We start from the raw sequence: 24,333 nt of genomic DNA on the forward strand, positions 1-24,333 counted from the left end.
GTTTTATTTTGAAGGGCCGAGTAGTGTTTTGTCACAGCGATAATTGAGGTTGTAGTAAGTAACTTTGTGGAAGTGGGTGCAGTTTACGATCAGGGATAAGTCTTATCATAAATCAATGTTTATGAGCCATTATCTAGTTCTATGATCAGACACTACAGTAAAAACTGTGGTTTGTTTCGTTTCGGTTTATTGGCGAATAAATCGTTTCAGTTCTCCTTGTTTCAGTTGCATTTTGAGAGTGTATTTTTCATACGCAAATGTTTTTAGTACGTTTTCACATAGCGCATATTTACCACTGTGTTTATTTTTCCCTGAAATTCATTTAGATAACTTTCCTCCCTTCATTAGTACTACGACTCTCCTGTTCCTTGCCTCCACCTAGCGCCCTGTTTTGGAAAGGCATAAATGTAATAAACTTGCACCATGTTTGGCTTACATGCAGATTGTTTATCATATGTTTTGGCAAAGTAGTACACTCCAGTGTTTCTCCATCAGAGCTCAGCAGGGATCATGAATGAGACGTAGATCCGGCCAGTTTGAACAACGTGAGATACTCGGCATAATTAAATTAAATAGTTTATAGAAAAAGTACAGGTTTTTGAAGCGTTTTGTTGATGTGTCGTATTGTGTGTTCACGTGCTATGCTCTAATATAAACTGGAAGTGAGCTTCTGCAAAGCTTATGTGGCACTATTTAACGTGGATGCTTACAATGCGCTAAATAGGACTAGTTAAATGATCACCATGGTAACCGACATCCGGTGTCCGACAGCCATGTTCTGACTGTAACATTTTACTCAAGAACTCGTGCGAATATGGAAGCTGGACTTTTTTATTTACAATTGTCTCTTGAATACATGGATGATTTTACTTTTTTTGTGTTTTGTATTACAAACATACTTTCTGCATAAAATTTAGACCAGTGCAGTGTTTTAGGGTGATACAGACCGGTGGAATCCATTATATTACTAGGACTGAAAATACATCAGTATATGTCCATTTAAACAATTTGATTAATTCACTTTCTGGCCCTATTTTTAAATAATTTGCTGTTTTTACAACCACAAGATGGCCACCGCATTTGTCGTATTAACCCAGTACGTAGTGGAGTATCTCTAGCTTCATTGTAGTGCGTGGCTGCTCCTACTGCGTAAAGATACTGCGGCATTTCCTTTATCCTCGTGAGTCGCATCGCGCGCCTGTGTCCTTCCGCGATGAGAGGAAATGCTGCTGAACCAATCACATCTGTGTTTACACCAGCACCTGTCAAACGCACACCCTCGGCTGGAGTTTCTCTCTGTACGGTAGGGATTTTATAATCAATGGTCTTTCTTCAGGTCAGTGTATCAACGTAGTAATTAAAGTGATTGATTGCAATATAATGATACAATGCCGGTTCTTGCACCCTAGTGTGAAACTGTAATTGTTAGCATCCTTTGCTAGCGGCTGAGGCTTGTGCTCTTTCCGCCTGGCTTGTTTTTTAGCCGATTATCAGAAAGTCCTTGTGCCTAATCATCTCAGGCTCAGATCGGAACATGGCTACATGTGTTATCTTAGCAAACCGGGTTATTTCCAACTCTCAAGTTTAAACCAGAAACTACAACAGAGGTGAATTTAGCCCCGTGGCTAACCCACCATCCATGCGCTGCATCTTCCAGCTGAAGGAGCTGAAAGATATTCCGCTAGAGCAGAGCTAGCGCAGAGCTAGCGCAGTGCACAAAGACACAGCATTATAGAGCTCCATCCACGATTTCACCTGTATGTCTGGCTTCTCTTGGTATTTCTTTCAAGCAAGCCAAATGGCCTTTGTCAATCGTTTTGGGTTTCTACTGTGCGTTTAAATGATTCTATTATTAATATTAGAGTTGACCGGTTAATTGTTTTATTGAAATTTAATATTTGACAATTTAATATTATTAATATCATTATTATTACTATTATTATTAACCTGTAACGTGTTATGGCTATTGTTTTGTAATCTATTGCATACCAATATTATGATCTAGGATTACTAAAGTACAAGTTTTATGTGCCTACATACATCTAATGTCATACAAACCGTGGGTGCAAATATGTGAAGCTCTGTGTTTCCTTACAGTATCCATTTGAACATCTATATATATTTTTAATATATTTTGTAATAAATACTCTACTATGCTGTGAGGGACCGTAAGTAGTAGGTGCAATGTTATTTAGGTATTAATAGCTTTGGTTTTTCATACTGTGCACCTAGGAGCTGAAAAACTAAATCAGACTGAAGCGCTTACGGTAAACGTTACCTGGACGGACTCTCTGGCAATTGACCTTTTGCAGGTACGTTTTGTGATATATATTTTTTTTCTTGCGGAATAATTTTTACTGTGAGAATTTAAAAAGGATAAGACTCATTTTCAGTCTTCAGTTTGTATGGCTAGAGGAACATGTTTTGACAGGGATTTGCAATTTGTTATTGGTGTATCTTTGGTCTGCAGTATCATAGAAGCAGCTGTTATTTTGGTGCTTGTTTAAAGTAACACTTTTATACTGTGCATTTACATCCATGTCTCTATATGTTTGTTGCAGTAGAACAGCGGAACAAGTCTTAAACCATGAGCTCAGTGGCAGTGTTGACACCGGAGAGCTTTGCGGAGCACCGCAGTGGCCTCAAAGACCAGGAGAACACTGGTAAGTCTTTATTATATTCATTTATACATCAAGTGCCACATAGTACACAGCACACATTGTTTTCCTGCTTTGCATGTTGTCAATATATTGTCCTTCTCATGTGTGTCTCTGTGGTGCAGGATGCGTCCCGGAGGATGAGGCATATATCCCGACCTACCTGGAAGCCTTCCCTCCGCTCCCAGAGAAGGGCACACCAGGGGAAAAAACTGGGGAGCAGCCGTCAGCATGGGGCAGCAAGATCAGGCCCATCAAAGCTTCTGTGATCACCCAGGTAAAAGCATCATTAATTGTGTATTGCATTTCTGTAAACATAGAGGTTTATTTTGTTAAATAAAATAAACATATGACCCTGCAAAGTGCATGCTCTTTTTTTCTGTAAACCATTTTATTGGCCAAATAACACTAGACGTACACGTGGCATGAACCCGCTTTCCTTCTGTGTCAAGGTCTTCCATGTCCCCTTGGAGGAGCGTCGATACAAGGACAACAGCCAGTTTGGGGAGGGAGAGGAGGCCAAGGTTTGCTTAGACATCATGCAACGAACCGGAGCTCACATCGAACTCTCCCTGGCTAAAGACCAAGGCCTGTCCATCATGGTTACTGGAAAACTGGATTCTGTCATGAAAGCTCGGAAAGAAATAGTAGCCCGTCTGCAGACACAAGTACGTTTAAAATATCAACTATTACTCCTAATTAGAGGTGGGCAATGTATCAAAATTGAGCTAATATTGAAGATAAAAAAACATTAATATACATAACATATATACTTCGCCCACCCCTCCTTCTAATATCATTTTGTATTATTATTTCACTCTAATTGTACTTTAGTTAAAAGTAAAGTGTTATATTAAATATTAAATTTTTCTTTTTACATAATTTAGGCCTCGGCTACTGTTGCCATCCCCAAAGAGCACCATCGTTTTGTGATTGGAAAAAATGGTGAAAAACTGCAGGAACTGGAGCTGAAGACTGCTACTAAGATCGCAATACCTCGACCTGATGATCCCAGTGCTAACATTCGCATCACCGGCACCAAAGAGGGAATTGAGAAGGCTCGACATGAAATCCTTTTAATTTCAGCCGAACAGGTACTCGAATGTGTCCAAGTTTATTTTTCACATTTTTTAAAGCACGTTTTCATATTTCTTTCCATTTTCCCCCCCATCAACAGGACAAGCGAGCTGTGGAACGTTTATCCCTGGAAAAGGCCTTCCACCCATTCATCGCTGGAGCCCACAACCGCCTGGTGCAGGAACTTAGCCAGGAGACGGGGGCACGCATCAGCATCCCCCCACCCAGCCTGCCCAAAGACGAGATCGTCATCACCGGAGAGAAGGAAGCTGTGGCACTGGCACTCAACCGTATCCGGGCCATTTACGATGACAAGGTGCTTCCACAGTGACTGATGGTGACATTTACATCCTGTCTGACTTATTTGTTTAGATTGTTCCATGCGTGTTTGTTGACGTGGGCATACACATTTAAGGTACAAAGACGGAAAACAACTTGAGAGAACAAAAAAGGTGTGTAAATGACTAAAAGGCACTGGTGATGTGGGAACCAGATAAGGTGGAAAGAAAATTGGATTTGTTTTGCCAATCAGGAGGAATGCTACTTTCATTTACTGCTTGTATCCCGGGTCAAATAGTTTCCCCCCCATTTCTTCCTGTTTTCTTGTCGTCTTGCTTTATTACTTCCTCGGGCTTAGCTCATCTGTTTTGCCCCATTTTTTTCCTCTTTTAAACCTGACCTTATCTCTTCAGTGTTGTCTGTTTCCTGCCATTCCTCACATTTGTTTTATTTGCATGCTACCCTTAATGAGCTCCTCAAAGACCCAGTCAACGGCCCGTTCACTCTCCACGGATAACGGTTAAATCACGCTGTAATCTCATTCTCCGTTTCGCAGAAGAGGAAGACCACCACAATCTCTGTGGAAGTGAAGAAGTCGCAGCACAAGTACATCATCGGACCGAAGGGCAACACTCTGCAGGAGATCCTTGAGGCCACTGGGGTGTCGGTGGAGATGCCCCCGCTGGACTCAGCCTCCGAGACCATCATATTGAGAGGGGAGCCTGATAAGTTAGGCCCTGCTTTGACTCAAGTTTATGCAAAGGTGCGGATCAAATTTGAATCCTGGTCACAATTATTTCTCAAATCAATTAGAAAAATATGTGTGTTTTAAACAACATTTGGCTTTAAATGAGATTGCGGGCGAGACCAAACCTCTTGTCAGTAGTAGTACAGTGGATTTTTACTAAATAATGATACATGAATACATACATACATAATTGTTTACCAAAGAATCGTTGTCAGGATGTTTACCATAAATAGTAATAGCATCGGCTAAAACGACTAAACTACATTCTGTTTGAGCCGTTGTAATGGTTGGTTTATTTATAATATACCTATAATAATATAATGTCGTGCTAAATTCTTCAAATCTTCTGCAATCCAAAGGAAAGTTTTTGTACCATTTGTACTCTTTCAGGCTAAGAGTGTGATGGTAGTCGAGGTGACGGCTCCTGCCTGGCTGCACCGCTTTATCATTGGCAAAAAAGGGCAGAACATTGGCCGGATCACGCAGCAGCTACCGCGGGTGAGAAGATGATAGACTTCAAACAAAACAAATGTAAACGCTTCGATGGAAAACAGTGAAATGGCATTAACTTTGGGATTGATTTGTGTGTAGGTACATATTGAGTTTACAGACGGAGAGGAGCGCATCAGTCTGGAGGGACCCACAGAGGAGGTGGAGCAGGCGCAGGCTCAAATACAAGAGATCATCAAGGACCTGGTCAGACGCACAAGCATGTTTACAACCAAGAACTTCCCACGTGACGCTTATCGTTTGATTTCTTCCACGCTTTTAGTTGGTGAGAATGGACTACACGGAAGTCTTCATCGATCAGCGTTTTCACAGACATCTTATTGGAAAGAACGGAGTAAACAGTGAGTATTCTGTGTGATTGTAATTAGATATGCAATTTATTTTCTTACCTAAAGATTGCAAGGGACATTTTTAACGGACTGAAATATGAAGTGCAAAACTATACAAGAAGTCTAAACTACTGTAATTTCCGCACTATAAGGCGCACTTAAAAGCCTTTACCGTATTTTTCGGACTATAAGTCACTTTTTCATAGTTTTGGCCGGGGTGCGAATGATACTTATATTTATACTTATATACTTATACTCCAGAGCAACTTATTTGTGATATTATTTGTTATTTTCACACTTGCAACCACATTTCATTCTCCAGTGCAACTTATATATGTTTTTTTCTTATCTATTATTATGCACTTTTTGGCTGATGCCCCCCCCCCTATAGTGCGGAAAATATGGTACATATGTAATTGTTTGCGTGCTATCCAGTGTGATGAATCTAGCAGCCTTATACCCGACCCACCAGCTCCTTCATAAAACATAATTTATTTATCAGATCATCACAATTTTATTTTTAGTTAATCGGATCAAAGAGCAGTACAAAGTATCAGTCAGAATCCCCCAGGACTCTGAGCGGAGTGGTCTGGTCCGGATTGAAGGAGACCCCAAAGGAGTCCAGCTGGCACGAAGAGAACTCATCGAGATGGTTCAAAGAATGGTGAGGGCTGGAACAGATGGAACGCTAACGCAGCACAAACCTTTTCGCCATGACATTTATTTTTAAATTCCCATTTTAAGGAAAACGAAAGAACCAAAGACCTGATTGTAGAACAGAAATACCATCGGACAATTATTGGCCAAAAAGGGGAAAAGATTAAGGAGGTTCGAGACAAGTTCCCTGAGGTACACGTGTTCATATACAGTACATTTTGTTTAGTACATGTACAATATCAAAATTAATGCTGTTTCCCAAATGCTTTAGGTCATTATAAATTTTCCTGATCCAGCACAGAAGAGTGACATTGTCCAGTTGAGAGGACCAAAGAATGAGGTGGAGAAATGTGCCAAGTTTCTCCAGAAAATCATCGCAGACTTGGTATTGACCCACGCGCCACTTTTTCTCATGTGACACTTCATCTGAGTCACACACTAACTGTCCACTTTACACCTCTGGTCTCTTTGTAGATCGAAAACAGCTTCTCACTCTCTGTTCCCATCTTCAAGCAGTTTCATAAAAATATCATTGGTAAAGGCGGAGCTAACATTAAAAAGGTAAACTTATGCTCACATCTCGGCTCTTTAAGTCCACAGAGTTTGCCTTCTAAGGTTTGGAGCATCAAATACTGACTCGTTTTAAATATGCAAATCCCTTTTGGCAGATTCGTGAAGAGACCAACACTAAGATTGACCTTCCAACAGAAAATAGTAACTCAGAGATGATAGTTATCACAGGGAAGAAAAGCAACTGTGAAGCTGCCAGAGATCGGATCTTGGCAATACAAAGAGAGCTGGTGAGAAGAGTTCTATTCAAAAAACTGCACAGACTATTACTGTTGTTAAAACTGTCAAGACTTTCCCATAACTTGTGTTTTTCCTTCTCAGGCCAACATAAAGGAGATGGAGGTCACTATTCCTGCCAAGCTGCACAACTCTTTGATTGGGTCCAAAGGCTGCCTGGTCCGCTCCATCATGGAGGACTGTGGGGGCGTTCACATCCATTTCCCCTCAGAAGGCTCTGGCTCAGATAAGGTCACCATCCGAGGACCTGTGGGTGAAGTGGAAAAGGCCAAAAAACAGCTTCTGCAGCTGGCAGAAGAGAAGGTGGGACACATTTGAAAAATACTGAATATTTATGATTATGTTGTAATGTATGTTATAATTTACATCCACTCTTTTTCCTACAGCAAGTGAACAACTTCACAGCTGAGCTTCAGGCAAAGACGGAGTACCACAAGTTCCTGATCGGTCGAGGAGGGGTTAATATTCGCAAAGTACGAGACAAAACGGGGGCCCGCATCATCTTTCCATCAGCGGATGATGTAGAGCAAGAACTGATCACCATCGTGGGCAAAGAGGAAGCTGTTCATCAGGCACAGAAAGAGCTGGAGTGTTTGCTCAAAAACCTGGTACGTATTGTCACCGTCTTGTTTGAATGGAAATTGGAACAACCAGTAACATCCCCCTCCTCTGGTGTTTGGGTAGGACGATGTTGTTGAAGATACTATGAACGTGGACATACGACACCACAGACACTTTGTGTGTCGGAGGGGACAGGTCCTGAGGGAGCTGGCGGAGGAGTACGGGGGCGTGGCCGTGAGCTTTCCTCGCACTGGATCCAACAGTCTGAAAGTCACTCTCAAAGGGGCGAAAGACTGTGTTGAGGCAGCAAAGAAACGCATACAAGAGATTATTGAGGACCTGGTAATTATATTAAAATACTTTACAATTCATGTACTATCTAGTAGGTTTCTAATCAACAACTTGTGTGGTGAGCAGGAGTCCCAAGTGAGTGTCGAAGTGGCGATCCCTCAGCGTTACCACAGAGCTGTCATGGGCCCTAAGGGCTGCCGCATTCAGCACATCACCAGAGAACACGAGGTCCAAATAAAGTTCCCCGAGAGAGAAGAGAGCACTGCAGGTCAGACAAAACACTCAACTGCTACAGTGCTTACACTTCTGTTACATTACTTATATTAACAACAAGTTTTATACATTGACATTGTCCTTGTTCAGAAACAAAAACGTCCAAAGACACATAAAGACCGTAGACCTGTTGCCCTTATGTCGATTGTAATGAAAACCTCTGAGAAAATAGAGCTGAAGTCCTGAGGTCAATAGAGGGGCTGATTGAGCCTTTACAGTTAGCATACAGGCCACACTGGGGAGCTGAGGATGTCACTGTTACTTTATTGATTCTGGTTCTTAACCACCTGGATGGACACAAAGCTAATGCCAGGTTTTTATTTGTGGATTTTACCTGAGCTTTTAACACCATCCAGCCCTGTAGATTAATCAATCGTCTCTTAAAGGATTTCAACTTGAGCAGGAATCTTGTGGCATGGATTCTCAGCTTTTTAGCTGACAGGATGCGAAGAACAAGGGTCAATGGAGTGCGTTCTGACCTGGTCTGCAGTTCCACTTTCTCACAACTAGGGCGTGTCCTTTCACCGTGTCTTGTACAAGACGAGGTGTGAGGCGTCCTTGCTGCTTTTGAATATTAATGAGACTAAAGATATGGTTATGGATTTTAGAGAAAGCACACACCTTTATGAACTGGTCACAGTCAATGGTCAGACTGCGGGGCTGGTGACCCAGTATAATTACCTGGGCACAATCATTATTATTCTGCTTTCATTGAGTCCATCTTAACCTTCTTCAGTGAAGAAGGCAGTGAAGAACAAAAATGCACTTTCATGGATTGTGAAATGAGCTTACATGGCGTTTATATTCACCAGCAGCTGCAGAGATAAGCTCCAGTGTCTTGCAGGCCCGGAGCCACGCCCGAACGCTGTTTCAGGAGCCCCCCCCGAACGCTCTGTTTGAGGAGCCGCCCCCCGAGCGCTCTGTTTGAGGAGCCGCCCCCCGAACGCTCTGTTTCAGGAGCCGCCCCCCGAACGCTTTGTTTCAGGAGCCGCCCCCCGAACGCTCTGTTTCAGGAGCCGCCCCCCGAACGCTGTTTCAGGAGCCGCCCCCCGAACGTTCTGTTTCAGGAGCCGCCCCCCGAACGTTCTGTTTCAGGAGCCGCCCCCCGAACGCTCTGTTTCAGGAGCCGCCCCCCGAACGCTCTGTTTGAGGAGCCGCCCCCCGAACGCTCTGTTTGAGGAGCCGCCCCCCGAACGCTCTGTTTGAGGAGCCGCCCCCCGAACGCTCTGTTTCAGGAGCCGCCCCCCGAACGCTCTGTTTCAGGAGCCGCCCCCCGAACGTTCTGTTTCAGGAGCCGCCCCCCGAACGTTCTGTTTCAGGAGCCGCCCCCCGAACGTTCTGTTTCAGTATCTGCCATACAAAGCAAAGACTGGCCGCAACCAAAATGCAGGACCAAAAGATATAGAAACAGCTTCATCCCAGAAGCTATTGTCCTCTTAAAGAAGCTTGCTCGGCACAATTAATTTATTGATTGATCCATTATGTTTATGCATTGTGCACATTGATCCCTCTTAATAACTGAAAACCAATTTACCAAAGGGTACGAATAAAGACGCCTAACCTATTGTTTTTTAAATAACTGCAGGCCAGGATGCTTTTCTTCAAGAAAATGGTGACATCAGTCCTGAGGCGGAGTTCATCCCTCGAAAGTGTGACATCATCGCCATCTCAGGACGAGCTGAGAAATGTGAACTCGCTAAAGCAGCTTTGTTGGTAGGGCCTTACTATATTTGCGCGCTGTTACATCTCAATATCAAAATGATAATTTTTCTCTGTATTGTTTTCTTACAGGCATTGGTGCCCATCACGGAGGATGTGCACGTGTCGTATGATTTACACCGTTATATAATTGGACAAAAGGGAAGTGGAATCAGAAAAATGATGGAGGAATATGAGGTTTGCTTGCTATAAACCAAACCAGTTGTCAATTATAACTATAGGAATAGGGTGTTCACAACTTTTTCATTTTGCTCTCTTTGCAGGTGAATATCTGGGTGCCACAGCCCGAAAAGCAGCTTGATGTGATTAAGGTGACGGGTCTGGCAGCTAATGTAGAGCGCGCTAAACTGGGTTTACTTGAAAGGGTCAAAGAACTTCAAGCTGAACAAGAAGATAGGGTATGGACTCTAAAATTAAGTGCACACTATCATCATCTTTTGGTTTTAACACGGTGTCTTTTGCAGGCTCTGCGCAGTTTTAAGGTCACGATGTCTGTTGATCCCAAGTTTCATCCCAAGATCATTGGTCGCAAAGGAGCGGTCATTTCTCAAATCAGAAAAGACCATGACGTCAGCATCCAGTTTCCAGACAAAGGCGACGAGCAGCAGGTCTGAAGAGAATAAATGATAACCATATATTTTTACCACATGGAGTCTCACCTAAAATATGAAACAATCTTTTTTTGCACAGGACGTTATTGTGATATCAGGCTATGAGCGCAATGCGGAGGAGGCTCGTCAGGCCATTCAGCAGCTGGTCTCGGAGCTGCAGGAGATGGTGAGTCAGGACGTCCACCTTGACCCCCGGACACACGCTCGCATCATCGGTGCTCGCGGCAAAGCCATCCGCAAGCTCATGGAGGAGTTTAAGGTCAGACTGGACTCTGGTTCACTAGTAATAACAGTTGGTGTGTAACTTGCTGGTCTCAAATCCTTTCACTCTGCGTTTTCATCCAGGTGGATATTAGGTTTCCACAGCCTGGATCTGACGAACCGGCTAAAGTGACAGTGACCGGGCTTCCTGAGACTGTGGACAGCGCCATTGACCACCTTCTTAATCTGGAGGAGGAATATGTAAGTGTCCAAATAGTTTTGTCTGCCAATGAGCAACATCTAGAGAGACATAATGATGAGGATCTAATTGTGGGACTTGACATGTTTTACAGTTTAATTGATCCTTGTATAATGTGAAACCTTCTCTTTTTTTCCACTCTTCGCAGATGCTAAGTGTGACTGAAACGGAGACTCTGGCAGCTTACATGAAGCCCCCGTCCCGATATGGTGGCAGGCCAGGGGGAGCAGGGGGGGCAGATGACGGTGAACCAGCCAAAGGATTTGTGGTCCGGGACGCCCCATGGAACGCAGGAGGGAACAAGGTACAAAAGCAGAAACAGTGCAGTTATTATTCCTTATATGGCGGTGTAATTACTTATGATGCGCATGTCCTTTGGTTGCAGGCTCCTGACATGAGCAGTGCAGAGGATTTCCCCACATTTGGAACTGGCATTGCTCCAAAGCAAACCTCAGCTTGGGGCCCAAAAAAGTTCTGAAGTCGTCTTAAAGGGGGGTAAAAAATCTGTATTGTAAATGAAAAAACTTGCTGCTCGCCTTCCTTCCTTCTTCCTCGTTAGCGACCTCCTTTTGTCCGTTTCTATGTCGACCCTCATCCACCGACCTCCAAAAACCAGCCACAAAGAACCCTCTGGAGAATCGATTCCTTCATATATTTTTTCATTTTTCTTTGGATGTGTAGTTTGGTTTCCCGGGGCAACGAGGACGACATTGGGGGCTCTCTTTTTGTGCTGTTCTGCTGTTAAGCTCTTACTCTCAGTTGCACTGCGTTATCATATTTTAACTTTTTAAAAGCTGTCTGTCTCTGCTGATCACCAACTATGTGAAGGAGTGTCCTTGGAGATAAGCTAATTTTTATAACATTTTAAATATTTATTTGAATTTTTAAGTGAGATTGACCCTTAAATAATGTTTCCCCCTTTTCACAAAGTCTGTTTTGTGAGCTGTTCCTGCAATTATATTATATTTATTTGGAAGGAAGATGAATCCTGCAAACCATTTTTTGTACGATTTTGTTTTATTTGTATTAATTTGCATCTTGAAAAGATCTGGGAGTCTTGAGATTGTTTGCACTGAAGTCTATTCTGTGTCTGAGCTATTTATTTATTCCAAAGGGAGATATTTTATTTGAACTACTGTGATCATACATTTTGATAAAAGCGCTCTGTAGCTTGACGCTTAACCCTTCAGTTGAGAGTGAACGCAGTACATCAGGGTCTGAGGAACATGTTGTAATGTGGAAGTGTACAAAGAACTTTTCGCTATTTTTTTAAACTTGTGTGAGGTTATGTTTGTTCCTGGTAAACCTGGAAGACTGACTGTATGTGTGCGTGTGTGTGTCAATATGTATATTTGAATGAAGCTGAACCAAACCTTCACATTTTGTCCGTGTTTCTCTACAGCTTTGAAAGGTTCTTGGCTGACAAAATAACCTTTGTAGAGACCCTGCAGGAAATGGGATTACGCCATCAAAACTGCATTTTTCTGTCATCTTTTTGCTGCCATTTTAGTAACATTGTGCAGGTTCAGATTGGAACTAGTAAAATTTGATATTTGTTTGCAGTAAGATATTTTTCCTGAACAATTATGCACAGTTAAAACTCTACAAATATTATATTGACTAAGATGGCATAATTAAGAGGCTATGCAACACAAAAGGATTACAGTGGATCAATTATTTCAATGCTTCAGCTTCTGTTGTGTGTTTTTCATAGGTCAATTGGGAGCTGCTACATTTATACATGTTTTTTTTTTCTTTCCAAAGTCAGGACAAACACTTTTGGCCTTATAAATCAACAGCATTTTAGAAATGTGTGAATGAGTCAAGTATGCAACGCTGCAATAACATGTCAGTAACCAGTTTTTCCTAAATAAAATCTGAAAACAAACACATTTTCCAAGTTTCTATTTTTTCATGTTAGGATAAATTTCCTTTTTTTTTGCATACAGTTTTTAAAATTTTATTTATAAATCAGGAAGATATGATTTGATATGTAACAGCCTGTACAACACACCTTACATAAACAAAATTATACAAATAAAAATTATACAAAGCAGCATTGGGCTGAAGTAACCCAAAGTATATATTCACATTTTCTGATTGGAAGTTTTTCTTTGTCAAAACCCAAAGATGTATCACTTGGATCACAGCTACTTGAGATACTGTGCATTTAAAAACCTTCTTACACAGTAGCATAATTATTTAGAAATTGGCAACAGGCTTTGACAAAATTAGGGGAAAAACACACCTAGTTTGAAAATATTTTTGCTGTTTCAGTAAGTTAATGTGTGGATGTAAAGAATTAAATAAAACCAGACAAACCTTTGACAAATGTAAACCAATTGTATGTGCGCAGAAAACAGCAGCCCTAATTAAATAACATTCAGTTGTAAACAGCGGATTGTGATGATGGCTTGAGACAGTTGATTAAAAAAAAAAAACTGGTTGTGTGTACGGCGGTGTAAACATACATTTCTGGGCAAACAATTTGAAAAACCACCTTTATAATATTACATGTCTAGTCAAGTCTACTTGTAAATACATTTAATTTGATCTTTTGTAACATAAGGCTGAAACTTAATACACCAATCTTAACTTTCTCAAAAAGGTGCATTGTCTTTTTTCCAGTTGTACCTTTTATGTTAGAAGGCTGAGACCCAAGCACGAGGTCTGCAGCATATTCTTCTGTAAACATTTCTCTTCTCTTCTGTCCCTCTGTCCGAAACACTACTGGGTCCTTTTTCTTAACATGTTCAGACGGTGTTGATGTGCAGATTGGCAGGGAAAGCTTCTAGATGGAGCTTTTAGCTGAACTTAAAACAATAACACTGGGAGGTGAGAAGTTGTATTTAAGTGCCAAAATCTGTGACCAGTGAAAGTAAATAAAAACTCTGCAGCTGATTAACAAACATGTGTCGATGAGTTCACGTTTACAAAATTGCCCACAAATGTCCAAAACAAAGTGCAGGCAGTGTCTTCAAACCACCATAGCCCCGGCATAAAAGAGTCCAAGAGCAAACAACCAAAAGTAGGAAAAACTAATGCTTGTTACGACCCACTGAGGAATCAGCTGGATGAGTCTCTTGCTCAAGGCAGGGCTTGGATAAGGTTTTATAGTTTCTTAAAACCAAAATGTCCCTCATGTTCTTTGTGTTCATTCGACTCGTATGAGCAGTCCATAGAGCATTGTTCCACCTTGCTCTTTGGTGATCCACTCAATCTCTGTGTTACTGAAGCGGGGGTCCAGGGGCTCGCTCTGGCTGACAGTCTGAGGTCCCACTTTGTAGGACCCGGGACGCACACAAACCTGGAAGCCCACCTGTGCCTGGTGGCAGCGTTGAGAACGGGGGTCTTGAAATCTGAAAGGGAATCATTTGCTAAAATCACGCCATCATGTGTCATGCAAAGTTATGTCAGAAAACTTACTGCACTTTAGGAGCAAAGAGTTCTAAGCCAGAGTAACGCATTGTGGGAGAGAGGCGCACCCTGGGGACCTCTCTACCCGGGGCACTGTTCTCCTCAGGTTCACTGTAGTCATTTGGGCCCTCTGTTTTAACAGGGGACACTGTAAATACAGATGATGCACCTGCAAGAACAAAAGTTCATCCACTGGATAAATCTATCTATGCTTCTATGTTTTAAGGAGGCATTCAGTGACTTACCAGACAGCAACTGGTTATGGTCCAGTGTTCGCCGTAGAGCACCGACACTAGTGCCATGGTATGCAATATGCCATTTTGAAGCCTCACAGTTTGCTTTTATCCTGCATTCATAATCATGTTCAAATGTAATATAACTGAAGCCATAAAGGATATGCTCTATGTAATCCTTAAATTATATTCTAGTGGTCTTACCTGAGGGCAAAGCGGCACCACCCAAAGGGCAGGGCGTAGTCCCTTGGAGGTTCTCCTCTCTTGTAATACGCCTCATCACCCCGAAGCTTATGACATGACTCGCAGTAGCACAAATTGTACTTGACATCTTCACTGAAGTAACCATCTGGAAGACACCAATCGAGTTAATACAGTTATTGGTAAATAATCAAAACTAACTCCACAGTAGTTCACCTGGGAGAGTGAGGAGATCCTTGAAGCGAGAGCACAGAACCTGGTATTCACACGTCTTATTCGGGTTGACCTCCGGAGGTGGCGTCCAGCACACACTCTCTTTGATTCCTTTATTCAACAGGTCATAAAACAAGTGTAAGTGCAATAAACGCACAACAAAAATAATCACAATTCCCAAATTCTTTACCATCAACCATGTCGGCCTTCTCCATATCCCCCTGAAAGCGGGTCTCTGTGCTCTCTCCACCAACATCTGGCACATTATTTGTTACTATGGTGACCTATGAAGACGAATTTGTATTAGCATGGGCAGGTCCTTGAACGTTGTGTTTAAAACTGGTCGCCTGACCTGTTCACACTGGCCATAGAGATCAATGATGGGGTAACAGGGTGAAGGAATGTCCTGAGCTGCCAATCCCTGGTCCATTCCATTGACATAAAGATGTAGACAATTGCTAACATCTACGAGCAGGCCCAATACCGTGCCCTCTGGACATGTGTCAAGATTTGGGCCATAGTTTTCACATATCTGTAGGTGATATACCAAATACAAAAAGGAAAAGCATAAATAGAGTAGTTGTGTCTTGTCTATTAAAAAAACAAATCTAAAATACAGACAGCAAAATAATATGGAATAGATTAGCACCTTTAATGAGTTGTGGAAGACAGAGTCCCTTTGCAGCAGCCACGTGGATCGTTTCAAACAGCAGGCGGTGGAGGGAAAGGTCAGACGATCAGGGGAGTGGCCTATTACCCCTAACGACAGCGAAGATGTCCATGACGGGTTCAGGCGGTCGATCTGAAACTAGAAAATACACTGTATGGTAACTAAGAGTCCTTTAAAAAGGCCTGTCTGGTTTTAAATTTCTTTATGATAACTTTCTGTAGATGAACTTGAAATCCAACAACTCCTTTGTGAGATGTTCAAGTTAGATAAGTTGAAACATACTTCAGGCAGCAGGGAAAAAGGCCATTACAGAGACATTGATGACACAAACAACCAACAATCAAGTACTGGACTGACATAATGATCACCATGCAAAAACATTAAAAATATTAGCTTCAGACAAAATTTGACACACTTTGGACCAATTGGGACATTTACGCCGGACCTAATTAGGACTATGTTAAATGTTTCTCTGTGTCTTGTTATGGGTTATATGTATGTTTTAGAATTAATCAACCTGATCAAAATTAAAAAAAAAATAGATAAGGAAATACTATACTCAGATTCTCAAGTTACCTGGAAAAGCTGTTGTCGAGGCAGAGGCTGCGCCGTGACGAGCAGGCCTTGGTTGTAGCTAGACACTCGGGAGGCAGACAGGCTCTGGTTTGTCAGCTGGATGTTTTTGCCATGATTTTCTAAAAATGTCATAACTGTTGGGACCAATGGACACGGCTCGATTTCCACCTACAAAACACAAACACAATGTCGAAAAGACTGTACAGAAAACAATGGCACTAAAATGATGCTGATGCTGTTGTCATCACACCTCTCTCACGGGACTGCAGTCTTCTTCCCCTTCACTGCAGCTGTCCGAGGACAAAGAGAGAGGCAGAGAGTGTGCAGGCGCCCCTTTCACACTCTCCGCATCCTCTGTGTGCGATGAACTGACTATGCACACGGCCGTGATCTTCCCGTACAGGTCCAACACCGCATATACGTTCTGCAACAGGACATTAAGTACAACGCATCACCAAGGCAAAAATCCACTGACCTATGTGTGGTATTATGCGTTACCTTGGCAACTGCAGTGGCAGCTGGGCCCATGTCCTCGCCATCAATAAAAATATGCATCGTGTCATCACTGCACCTCTTAACTCCAACGCGGTTTCCGACCTGAAAAACAAGCATACAGCTGAAAAGTGTACTATGCAGAAGTGCTTAAAAAACAATCCACAGAAAAAGTCAATGCATTTTTCGTATTAACTTTATTCATTACTTTGAAATAGCACTAAAATGTTAAAGTTGAGAGCAGGATGAGGGAAATGGCTGCTTACAGTGAGCCGGTTCAGTGAACAGCCATAGTTTTGCCGCTGTAATGCACCGTTGCGTCTGACTTCATTGCCGCTCAAAAGCCAGGTGACTTTGGTTCGAAGTTGTGGGAGGGAGGGGGAGAGGCCTGACAGTGGACAGGAGGGCAGGTCCGGAGGTGCCAGAGTGGTCAGCCCTATGTGCAGTGAACCGCTCCATTGCTCATCCACTACATCGATTCTCACCTGAAAAGACACAGGAATAAAGGGTTGTGTAAGTGACTTGAGTAAAAACTATTTACACTTAGACGAATCCTTCCTACCTCAAACAATTCATCCGTTTTCAGTTCCTTTGCACTGAACACGATCCCATGCGAGTATCCTCCAACTCTGATGGCCTGCCAGCCTTCACCAAGCAGCACCACATTTTTACCATGTTTGCTGTGAAACCGATGGGCTACACCTGCTACTAGAACAAATAGACGGAAGTTCAATTATTTTACTAATATTTTTAACATTGCCACATCCCAAGGTTTTATCTAGACATTTTAAAAAAACACTAAAAGCTCCTGACTGGTGTCTATTGCAAAACTGACCTGGGTAGTGAATTGGAAAGCTGTTTTCTGTGACATTACTGGTGCACAGACTATTGTCCAGAGGGCCCGAGGAGCTGGTGATGGACACTTGGACACACTGGCCGTACAAGTCAATCACTGCAAACACCTCTGCAGAAAAGAAATGCAGAAAAAAAAAAAAGAATAACAAAATTAATAATAATAACTAATAATAATAAAGTATCCATTGAATTTAAACAGAAAACTGTTTTTTACCTGAAGGAAGACCAGAGCAGGCAACTCCCTGGTCCACTCCATTGATGTAATAGTGCAGGTCCCCAGTAGCTGTGCGCATCATCCCAATACGAGACGCTGTGGTGAGCGAGTCCAGGTCACAGCCATAGTTGTTGCGCATTGTGTTACCATCTTGCATAATAGCAGTCCCACTGTAAAAAATAGAAACATAAATTATATATAACACATCATATGAAAATCAAACTCAGGGTTTCTTTACCTAAGCATCCAAGTGTCATAATCTATATCAGTCATTGTGTTTGGAAACTCCAGTTCCTCAGGCCTGATGGCTGTCACTCCTGAAAACACAAGTGGTGAACACTGTGTATCTTTTGCAGGTTTAATATTAAGCTCATGGTCATTTATTTACCAGCTTCTATTGAACCCGACCAGCGGTCCACCATTTTTTGAATAACAATTTCAAAAAGTTCTCCATCACGAAGGCACCTGCAAGACACAAATATCCCAACTTGACTCTTTTTTGATTTATGAAATCTATGCATCAATATTTGGTTTGTATATTACCTGTTGGAAATGACAATAGCATCATTAAACTCGCTCCGGCTGTTCTGGCGGAGAGCAGTGCGCCCCCCATTAGTGATAACAGCATTATTGCCATGAAGCGTGTGAAAACGCAGGTCACTGGTGGTAGTGACTCCAGCAATGGAGCAGGGGCTTCCAGGAGACAAGGCTATGGGCCCATCTGAGTTGTCTTCTGGAAGAGGAGGGAGGTCAACTGAGGGAGAAAGAATAGCAAGACTTTAAAGAGTCTAAGTTCATCAGATTTAACCAGTGACAAAAACACTTCCTCACCCATGTCATCCATAATAGTGGCCTGAGCTGCCTGACCATAAAGGTCCACCACAGCATACACACTGGGGGGTACATTCCAGGCTGCTGGGCCTTGAGGCACTCCGTTTACAAAGAAGTGAAGGCTGCCGTCTTCTTTACGCACAACACCAACTGTATCACCTGCCTAAAAAATACAAAGGACATTCATATGTTGAAATGACTGGGATTAAACACTTGACTTACTTTTAGCCTGTCCAGATTGTGCCCATATTCATCCAATATTGTTGTCCCATTGTGCATCACACCATTCCCTGTCATCATCCACGTCCCTACAAAAAACACACAAATCATTTTAACTTGAAGTCCTTTGCTTCTTCTTTTTATATAACTGTTATAACATTAGAATCTTAACTTCAATTAAGTTTCTTGAAACATCTACCTGAACGCAAGTTGGTCATGGTGGAGGGCAGCTGAAGGTAGACGGGATTATGTGTTGTGACCCCAATTTCAATAGATCCAGCCCATTTGTCAACCATTTTATCAATACGAACTTGAAACACCTCATTGGAGCGCAGAGGCCGGTTGCTTAGCACCACACCATGGTTGAAGTCATCAATGGCACTAAAACATCACATTCACATATGTTAGCAAATGAATCAAATGGATAAGCATAGCCATATAGTCAGGAAAAAGCATTAAATACACAGCAGAGGACTCACTATGGTCTTAAAGCTGTCCTGCCGTCACTGATGATGGCAGCTTTTTGGCCACAATTTGGATGAAACAGCAGGCGGTCAGGCGCTTCAGTGTCAGGAGTGATGGCCAGGGCAGGTCTTGGTCGGCCTACGTCTGGTGATAAAGCTCTCATAATGGCATTGTTGCGTCGCAGACGGTCACTGTGGTTGTGGTTGTGGACAATGGTGACTTTGACAGCCATACCATAGAGGTCCACCACACCATAGACCACACCCGGTGTTTGAGCTGCTGCAACACCTGAGACGCATGTCCCACAACCACACATCAATTTCTCACGAAACAAATATGTAGAAAGAAATATTTTGGAACAAACTTACCTTGATCTATTCCATTGATATAAAAATGCAGTGCTCCACTGGCCTTACGCATTAAGCCAATATGATCTCCTTCCTAAATATTGATATTAATTAGAGCAGTTACAGCAGTTATACATCATATCAAGAAATCTTCACGGCTACTGCCAAACCAGTACAACTGTGAGCCACGCACTATAAATATGAGACCAACCTGAAGTTCATCGAGGCTAAATTCACAGTATTCCCTACGTGTCCCTTTCCCATTTGTAAGTATTCCACAGCCACTCATCATGATTGTTCCTGACAATAAGAAAAAAAAAAACTTGTATTAACTTAAAAACCTTGAACAAAATATATTGAATGTACATATCATAAACATCTTAATTACCTGAGCGCAGATTAGTCATAGTTGCAGGATAGTCTAGATTATTTGGATTGTGCGTGGTTACACCAATCTCAATGGATCCTGACCATTTGTCCACCAGTTTGTCAATACGTATCTAAACACAGATTATAAATTACCCATCACTAAGCATGTTGACAAGATTAAATTGAGTGATTAAATTTCAAATATTATGAATAAAAACACCTCAAACATCTCGTTATGTCTGAGCGGTCGATTGGTCATGACTACTCCATTGTTGAACTCATCCAATGGCCTTCTACGTTCCGCTGTCTTGTTGTTGTTGCTCAGTTTGATCAGAGTCCCGCACTTCTCGTGAAACAGAAGTGCATCGTTGGTGGTCATGGCTCCAGTCACAGCTGCAGGCCCCGTCCCTCCATTCCCTGCAGGACTGTTGTTCGCACTCCCTCCGTCCACTCCACCTCCACCCGCAGACCCAGTGTCACTGTTCGCTGTCGTTCCTCCACTACTGCTCCCCCGCTCATTTCTGGACGACGATTCGCTGCCTGCTGTATGTCCCGCTCTGCCACCACCACCCCCATCTACTCCGCCTCCACCACCTCCATCCTCCCCTCCACCATCATCCTCCGAGCGGTAAAAAGATACTATTGCGTTGTTAAATACATCAAAAAGCTGGTGCTCTGTTAAAACTGAAAAACAAACCAATAGCAAGCATTAAGACTGACATTTAATTCTAGGTAAGGTTCATTTAGTTTAGTTTAAATAAGATCTCACCTGTCTCTGGCTCAAGGTTGTTGGGAAACTTGTCCGGTCTGCTGTGACTGCAGCAAAGCTCAGGCACTAAATGCATACAGACATGACAAAGGTTCATAAATCATAATTACACAGCAATAATATATTTCCAACAAATATATAAACCTTTTCTACCTTCTTCTCCATTCATTAATCCATTCATTGCTGCCACATTCATCAGTGCTGTGATTCCAGCGTCTTCACGTGTGCCACACACTACCACCTCCGCTTCTTCCTCCTCATCATCCTCGTCCTGCTCCACAGTCTCTCTCTCAGCGCAGGCTGGGGGTGGTTCACAGCTCACCACGGTCACTTGGGTGCACTTTCCGTACAAGTCCACCACAGCCCAGAGTTTGGGCGGTAGTCCACTGGCAGCAGCGCCACAGTCCTGCCCGTTCACCCAGAGGTGGAGTTCTCCACGAGAGTTGCGCTGAATACCCACACGGTCCCCTTCAGCTAACTGATCCAGGTCCCGCCCGTACTCTTCTAAAACAGAGCGCCCGTCTCGTAGCACAGAGCAGCCTGACACAATCCACGAGCCTCCCTTAAGTCCTGTGGCACTACTGGGGAAGTCCAGCACAGCTGGATCCAGTGCAGTCACACCAATTTCGATAGAACCGCTCCATGAGTTCACCTGGCAAACATTTAGGAAAAATGTATTAATTCATTAATCATCAAAAACATAACTTATGACAAGTGACAACTAGAAAGAGTGGCAACTCAAATATATCTGTAACAAAGTAATGATTATAAGCAGTACCTGGTAGTCATCTTTTCAGTGTGTATGTGTGACGGTGCGTCCTAACCGCCCCGTCATTTCTCCACCCCACGTGCCTTCCCAGCTCTCTCACGGCCCAAGAGAGCCTTGCCCAGAGCGTGCATGGTGCGCTCTTGGCGTTTGCAGAGCGCCCGGTTAACTTGCATTATGGCCCTATACTTCCAACGGTTTCCCTACTGCCCGGACACTTTTCCCTGGTGTAGAGCGTTTGAGGGTGCACACTCGGGGCCTACGCACCACACTCACCTGCTGCTGCTGTCGCTGCCTCCTGTCCGGGGGGCAAACCCGAGGCACTGCCAGTTGGTGCGCTTGATCTGGTCACGTGGCCAGAGGACGCAACCATTTCATTGAATTGTGTATTTTTTATATCTATTATTGTTTCCTTTGTTATTAATGTCTGAGCCAAATGGAGGGCTATGGGGATTTCATTTTTAAGTTAAAGGGGCAATATGTTTTTGTCATGTTTGTTGATTTATGTGTTTCACCCCTATCATTTGGTAATTGGTTTGCCCAGGGGAGGGGCAGGGGATTTAAAGGGGAGCTCTGCTAGTTGTTGGAGTGAGTTGATTGCCGTCGTTTGGTCACTGTAAATACTCTACCACTGCTTTAGGGACTGGGTGTAAAGAAAAACCACCTAAGTACACATTTTTCAAACGAGCAATAATTTTTTTCATGGAAGCTAAAACGAACCTGTGACAGTGTGATATAGTGCTACTACAGGTTTCTCTTGCGTTGTAAAAATTGGTTACTTTATACTCCTGTTCAAAGGGCTCTTTGATACTAAAAACAGGACTATGCAAACTAGATGAAATATTTTAGATATTTTAAGAAGCAATGAATAAATATCATGATATGCATATATTCATTTAAGGGCTCCTAAAACTACTAAACACACAAAAAGAAAAGTAAAGAAAAAAAAAGAAAAAAACAGGTGTCTGGGTGACATTGAAATCGTATCACATAACCAACAATATCAATTTCTTCCCAGAAATACTAAACCCCACGTTTACGATAATGTGACACTTTATTGATCGCTAGAGGTATATTTCAATTTCAATAAAAAACTCAACTGACTTAATCTAGTCTACAATAGGGCAAAAGTATCTAGATTTCAGATTCAGTATCATATTCAGTAAGATCTTGTACTGACTGGGATCAGCTGCTGTTGAACCTTCTATCAGGACTATTCTCTGAGAAATGTTTTAATTTACCTGCACTCTCTTGCATTCATTTCCTACGCCTATCTACTTAGTGGATGTTATTACCATTCGCTTTGATGGAACATTATTGATTTTTTTTTCTTTAACAGTAAATTTTATGACAGACAAGAGGCATTTCAAAAGAGATGGGTAAAACACTGTTCACAATGGCTAGCCTCACCTGTCTCGATATAATGCATTTTTCAGGTGTTTATTTAATTATGCTTTATATACATGTTTATGGCAAGTGAGGATCCACACATTCATGTGGGAAAGTAGCATGGCATGAGGATAATGACTGAGTACTTCCAAAGTTTCAGAACTAATGACAGTGAAAGTAATTTAACACATTCCCTAATTCATGCGTAAGTACCATCTGAATTACATTACAATTTCCACTGTGTCTAATGACCAAAACCTGTATATATTCAGTACAGCGTTTATAAATGTATCAGACATGAAGAGCGGGAGGACAGCTCCGGTGTTGGTCTCGTTCTGCCCAGAATGCACATATATTGGTGATGGACCCACTCACTGGAGATTACCAGCCAATACACCAATTAAACATGCGGGAAATGCCCATGCCATGGACATACGGTCAGTGACAGGCTAACCATCAGTAGCTCCAGGCGAGGTTCATTAGCGGCCAACAGCGGCACAACTGTGATATCATCAGCTACATAATCGTATGTGTTCTTCTGTGTTTATCAGCCCCTATCTCCATAATAACAGCACTCTAATGTAGCGTCTAATTACGGGTGTCCAACATAGCAGCAGTCAGATCCTCTATAATCTGCTGCGGGAGTCAATGCCCCCCCGAGCGGACACAGAGCAGACCCCTGCCCGGCCCAGGAGCCTCATCTCAGTTCAGAATCAGCGACAGTAGCCGCGGCCTGCTGCCTTGTTTACCTTTTTGTCAATGCGGACAGTGAAGACATCCCGGTCCCTCAGGGGCTCCTTGCTGAGCACCAGGCCGTGGTTGAACTCTTGGACCGGCTGGTTTCTCCGGGCGGTTCGGTTGGAGTTGGACAGGCCGATCAGCTTTCCGCTCCGCGGATGCAGCTCCGCCGCCATCTTCAGGGGACGGCCAGTTTACGACACTTGGTATTTGCGACAGTAGATGCGTTATACGGCAGGTCTGTGCCATCGATATGACTTTGTTTTTCAACCACACCCATGGTTTTGTTATAGGAACACAATATACCTGCACATTTACTTAATTGTATTTTACAGTCCTTGGAAACACAAAGAGAAAAATATGGAGAAGAAATACAGCCACAAAATGTTTTGTTGATTGATTGATTTTACAATGTTTACATTTATCCCCTAGATGGCGACAAAGTCTATGTGTATATGTATATTTATCATCGTATTGCTATTGAGAAACTAAATATTTACTTCATGGGGACCCTCTGCTTTGTGGGGACCAAACATCAGATTATTTGTGGTAAACCCGTAAACATGATTTAAAGTTCAGGTAATTAAGGT

At 42.6% G+C, this 24,333-nt stretch overlaps 2 protein-coding genes across 7 annotated transcripts; one reads left to right on the forward strand and one right to left on the reverse strand.

Annotated features, from left to right (window-relative positions):
- The first annotated feature begins 1,184 nt into the window (after positions 1-1,184).
- Positions 1,185-12,871, forward strand: hdlbpb (high density lipoprotein binding protein b). 3 transcript variants are annotated; one of them, XM_072459053.1, is made up of 28 exons: positions 1,185-1,303; positions 2,233-2,312; positions 2,562-2,663; positions 2,783-2,934; positions 3,110-3,325; positions 3,545-3,751; positions 3,835-4,050; positions 4,570-4,776; positions 5,152-5,259; positions 5,353-5,457; positions 5,534-5,612; positions 6,125-6,264; positions 6,345-6,449; positions 6,529-6,642; positions 6,732-6,818; positions 6,926-7,057; positions 7,149-7,367; positions 7,451-7,672; positions 7,749-7,967; positions 8,043-8,184; positions 9,775-9,902; positions 9,981-10,085; positions 10,172-10,306; positions 10,373-10,516; positions 10,599-10,778; positions 10,865-10,981; positions 11,128-11,283; positions 11,365-12,871. In XM_072459053.1, exons 3-28 carry the CDS (start codon positions 2,588-2,590, stop codon positions 11,455-11,457), a joined length of 3,804 nt encoding a protein of 1,267 aa, XP_072315154.1. In that variant the 5' UTR covers positions 1,185-1,303; positions 2,233-2,312; positions 2,562-2,587; the 3' UTR covers positions 11,458-12,871. The 3 variants fall into 3 exon arrangements, with proteins under 3 accessions (XP_072315154.1, XP_072315156.1, XP_072315155.1); XM_072459055.1 differs by having other exon boundaries at positions 2,570-2,663; XM_072459054.1 differs by lacking the exon at positions 1,185-1,303 and adding an exon at positions 1,737-1,757.
- Positions 12,872-14,088: 1,217 nt separating this feature from the next.
- neurl4 (neuralized E3 ubiquitin protein ligase 4) lies at positions 14,089-23,960 on the reverse strand. 4 transcript variants are annotated; one of them, XM_072459051.1, is made up of 29 exons: positions 23,755-23,960; positions 21,004-21,502; positions 20,851-20,916; positions 20,302-20,765; positions 20,101-20,212; positions 19,924-20,012; positions 19,734-19,806; positions 19,380-19,653; positions 19,100-19,281; positions 18,904-18,989; positions 18,682-18,844; positions 18,394-18,604; positions 18,239-18,315; positions 18,089-18,167; positions 17,851-18,020; positions 17,617-17,745; positions 17,344-17,489; positions 17,048-17,266; positions 16,788-16,886; positions 16,540-16,713; positions 16,290-16,457; positions 15,693-15,851; positions 15,396-15,575; positions 15,234-15,327; positions 15,047-15,154; positions 14,834-14,978; positions 14,642-14,742; positions 14,406-14,565; positions 14,089-14,338 (listed from the first exon to the last, which is right to left on the reverse strand). In XM_072459051.1, exons 1-29 carry the CDS (start codon positions 23,917-23,919, stop codon positions 14,134-14,136), a joined length of 4,797 nt encoding a protein of 1,598 aa, XP_072315152.1. In that variant the 5' UTR covers positions 23,920-23,960; the 3' UTR covers positions 14,089-14,133. The 4 variants fall into 4 exon arrangements, with proteins under 4 accessions (XP_072315152.1, XP_072315151.1, XP_072315150.1 ...); XM_072459050.1 differs by having other exon boundaries at positions 17,344-17,486; positions 20,995-21,502; XM_072459049.1 differs by having other exon boundaries at positions 20,995-21,502.
- Positions 23,961-24,333: the final 373 nt, after the last annotated feature.

Source organism: Eucyclogobius newberryi, unplaced genomic scaffold, assembly GCF_026437365.1.
Source record: "Eucyclogobius newberryi isolate DKJ021-1_F unplaced genomic scaffold, fEucNew1.0.hap1 SCAF_22, whole genome shotgun sequence".
Lineage (NCBI taxonomy): Eukaryota > Metazoa > Chordata > Actinopteri > Gobiiformes > Gobiidae > Eucyclogobius > Eucyclogobius newberryi.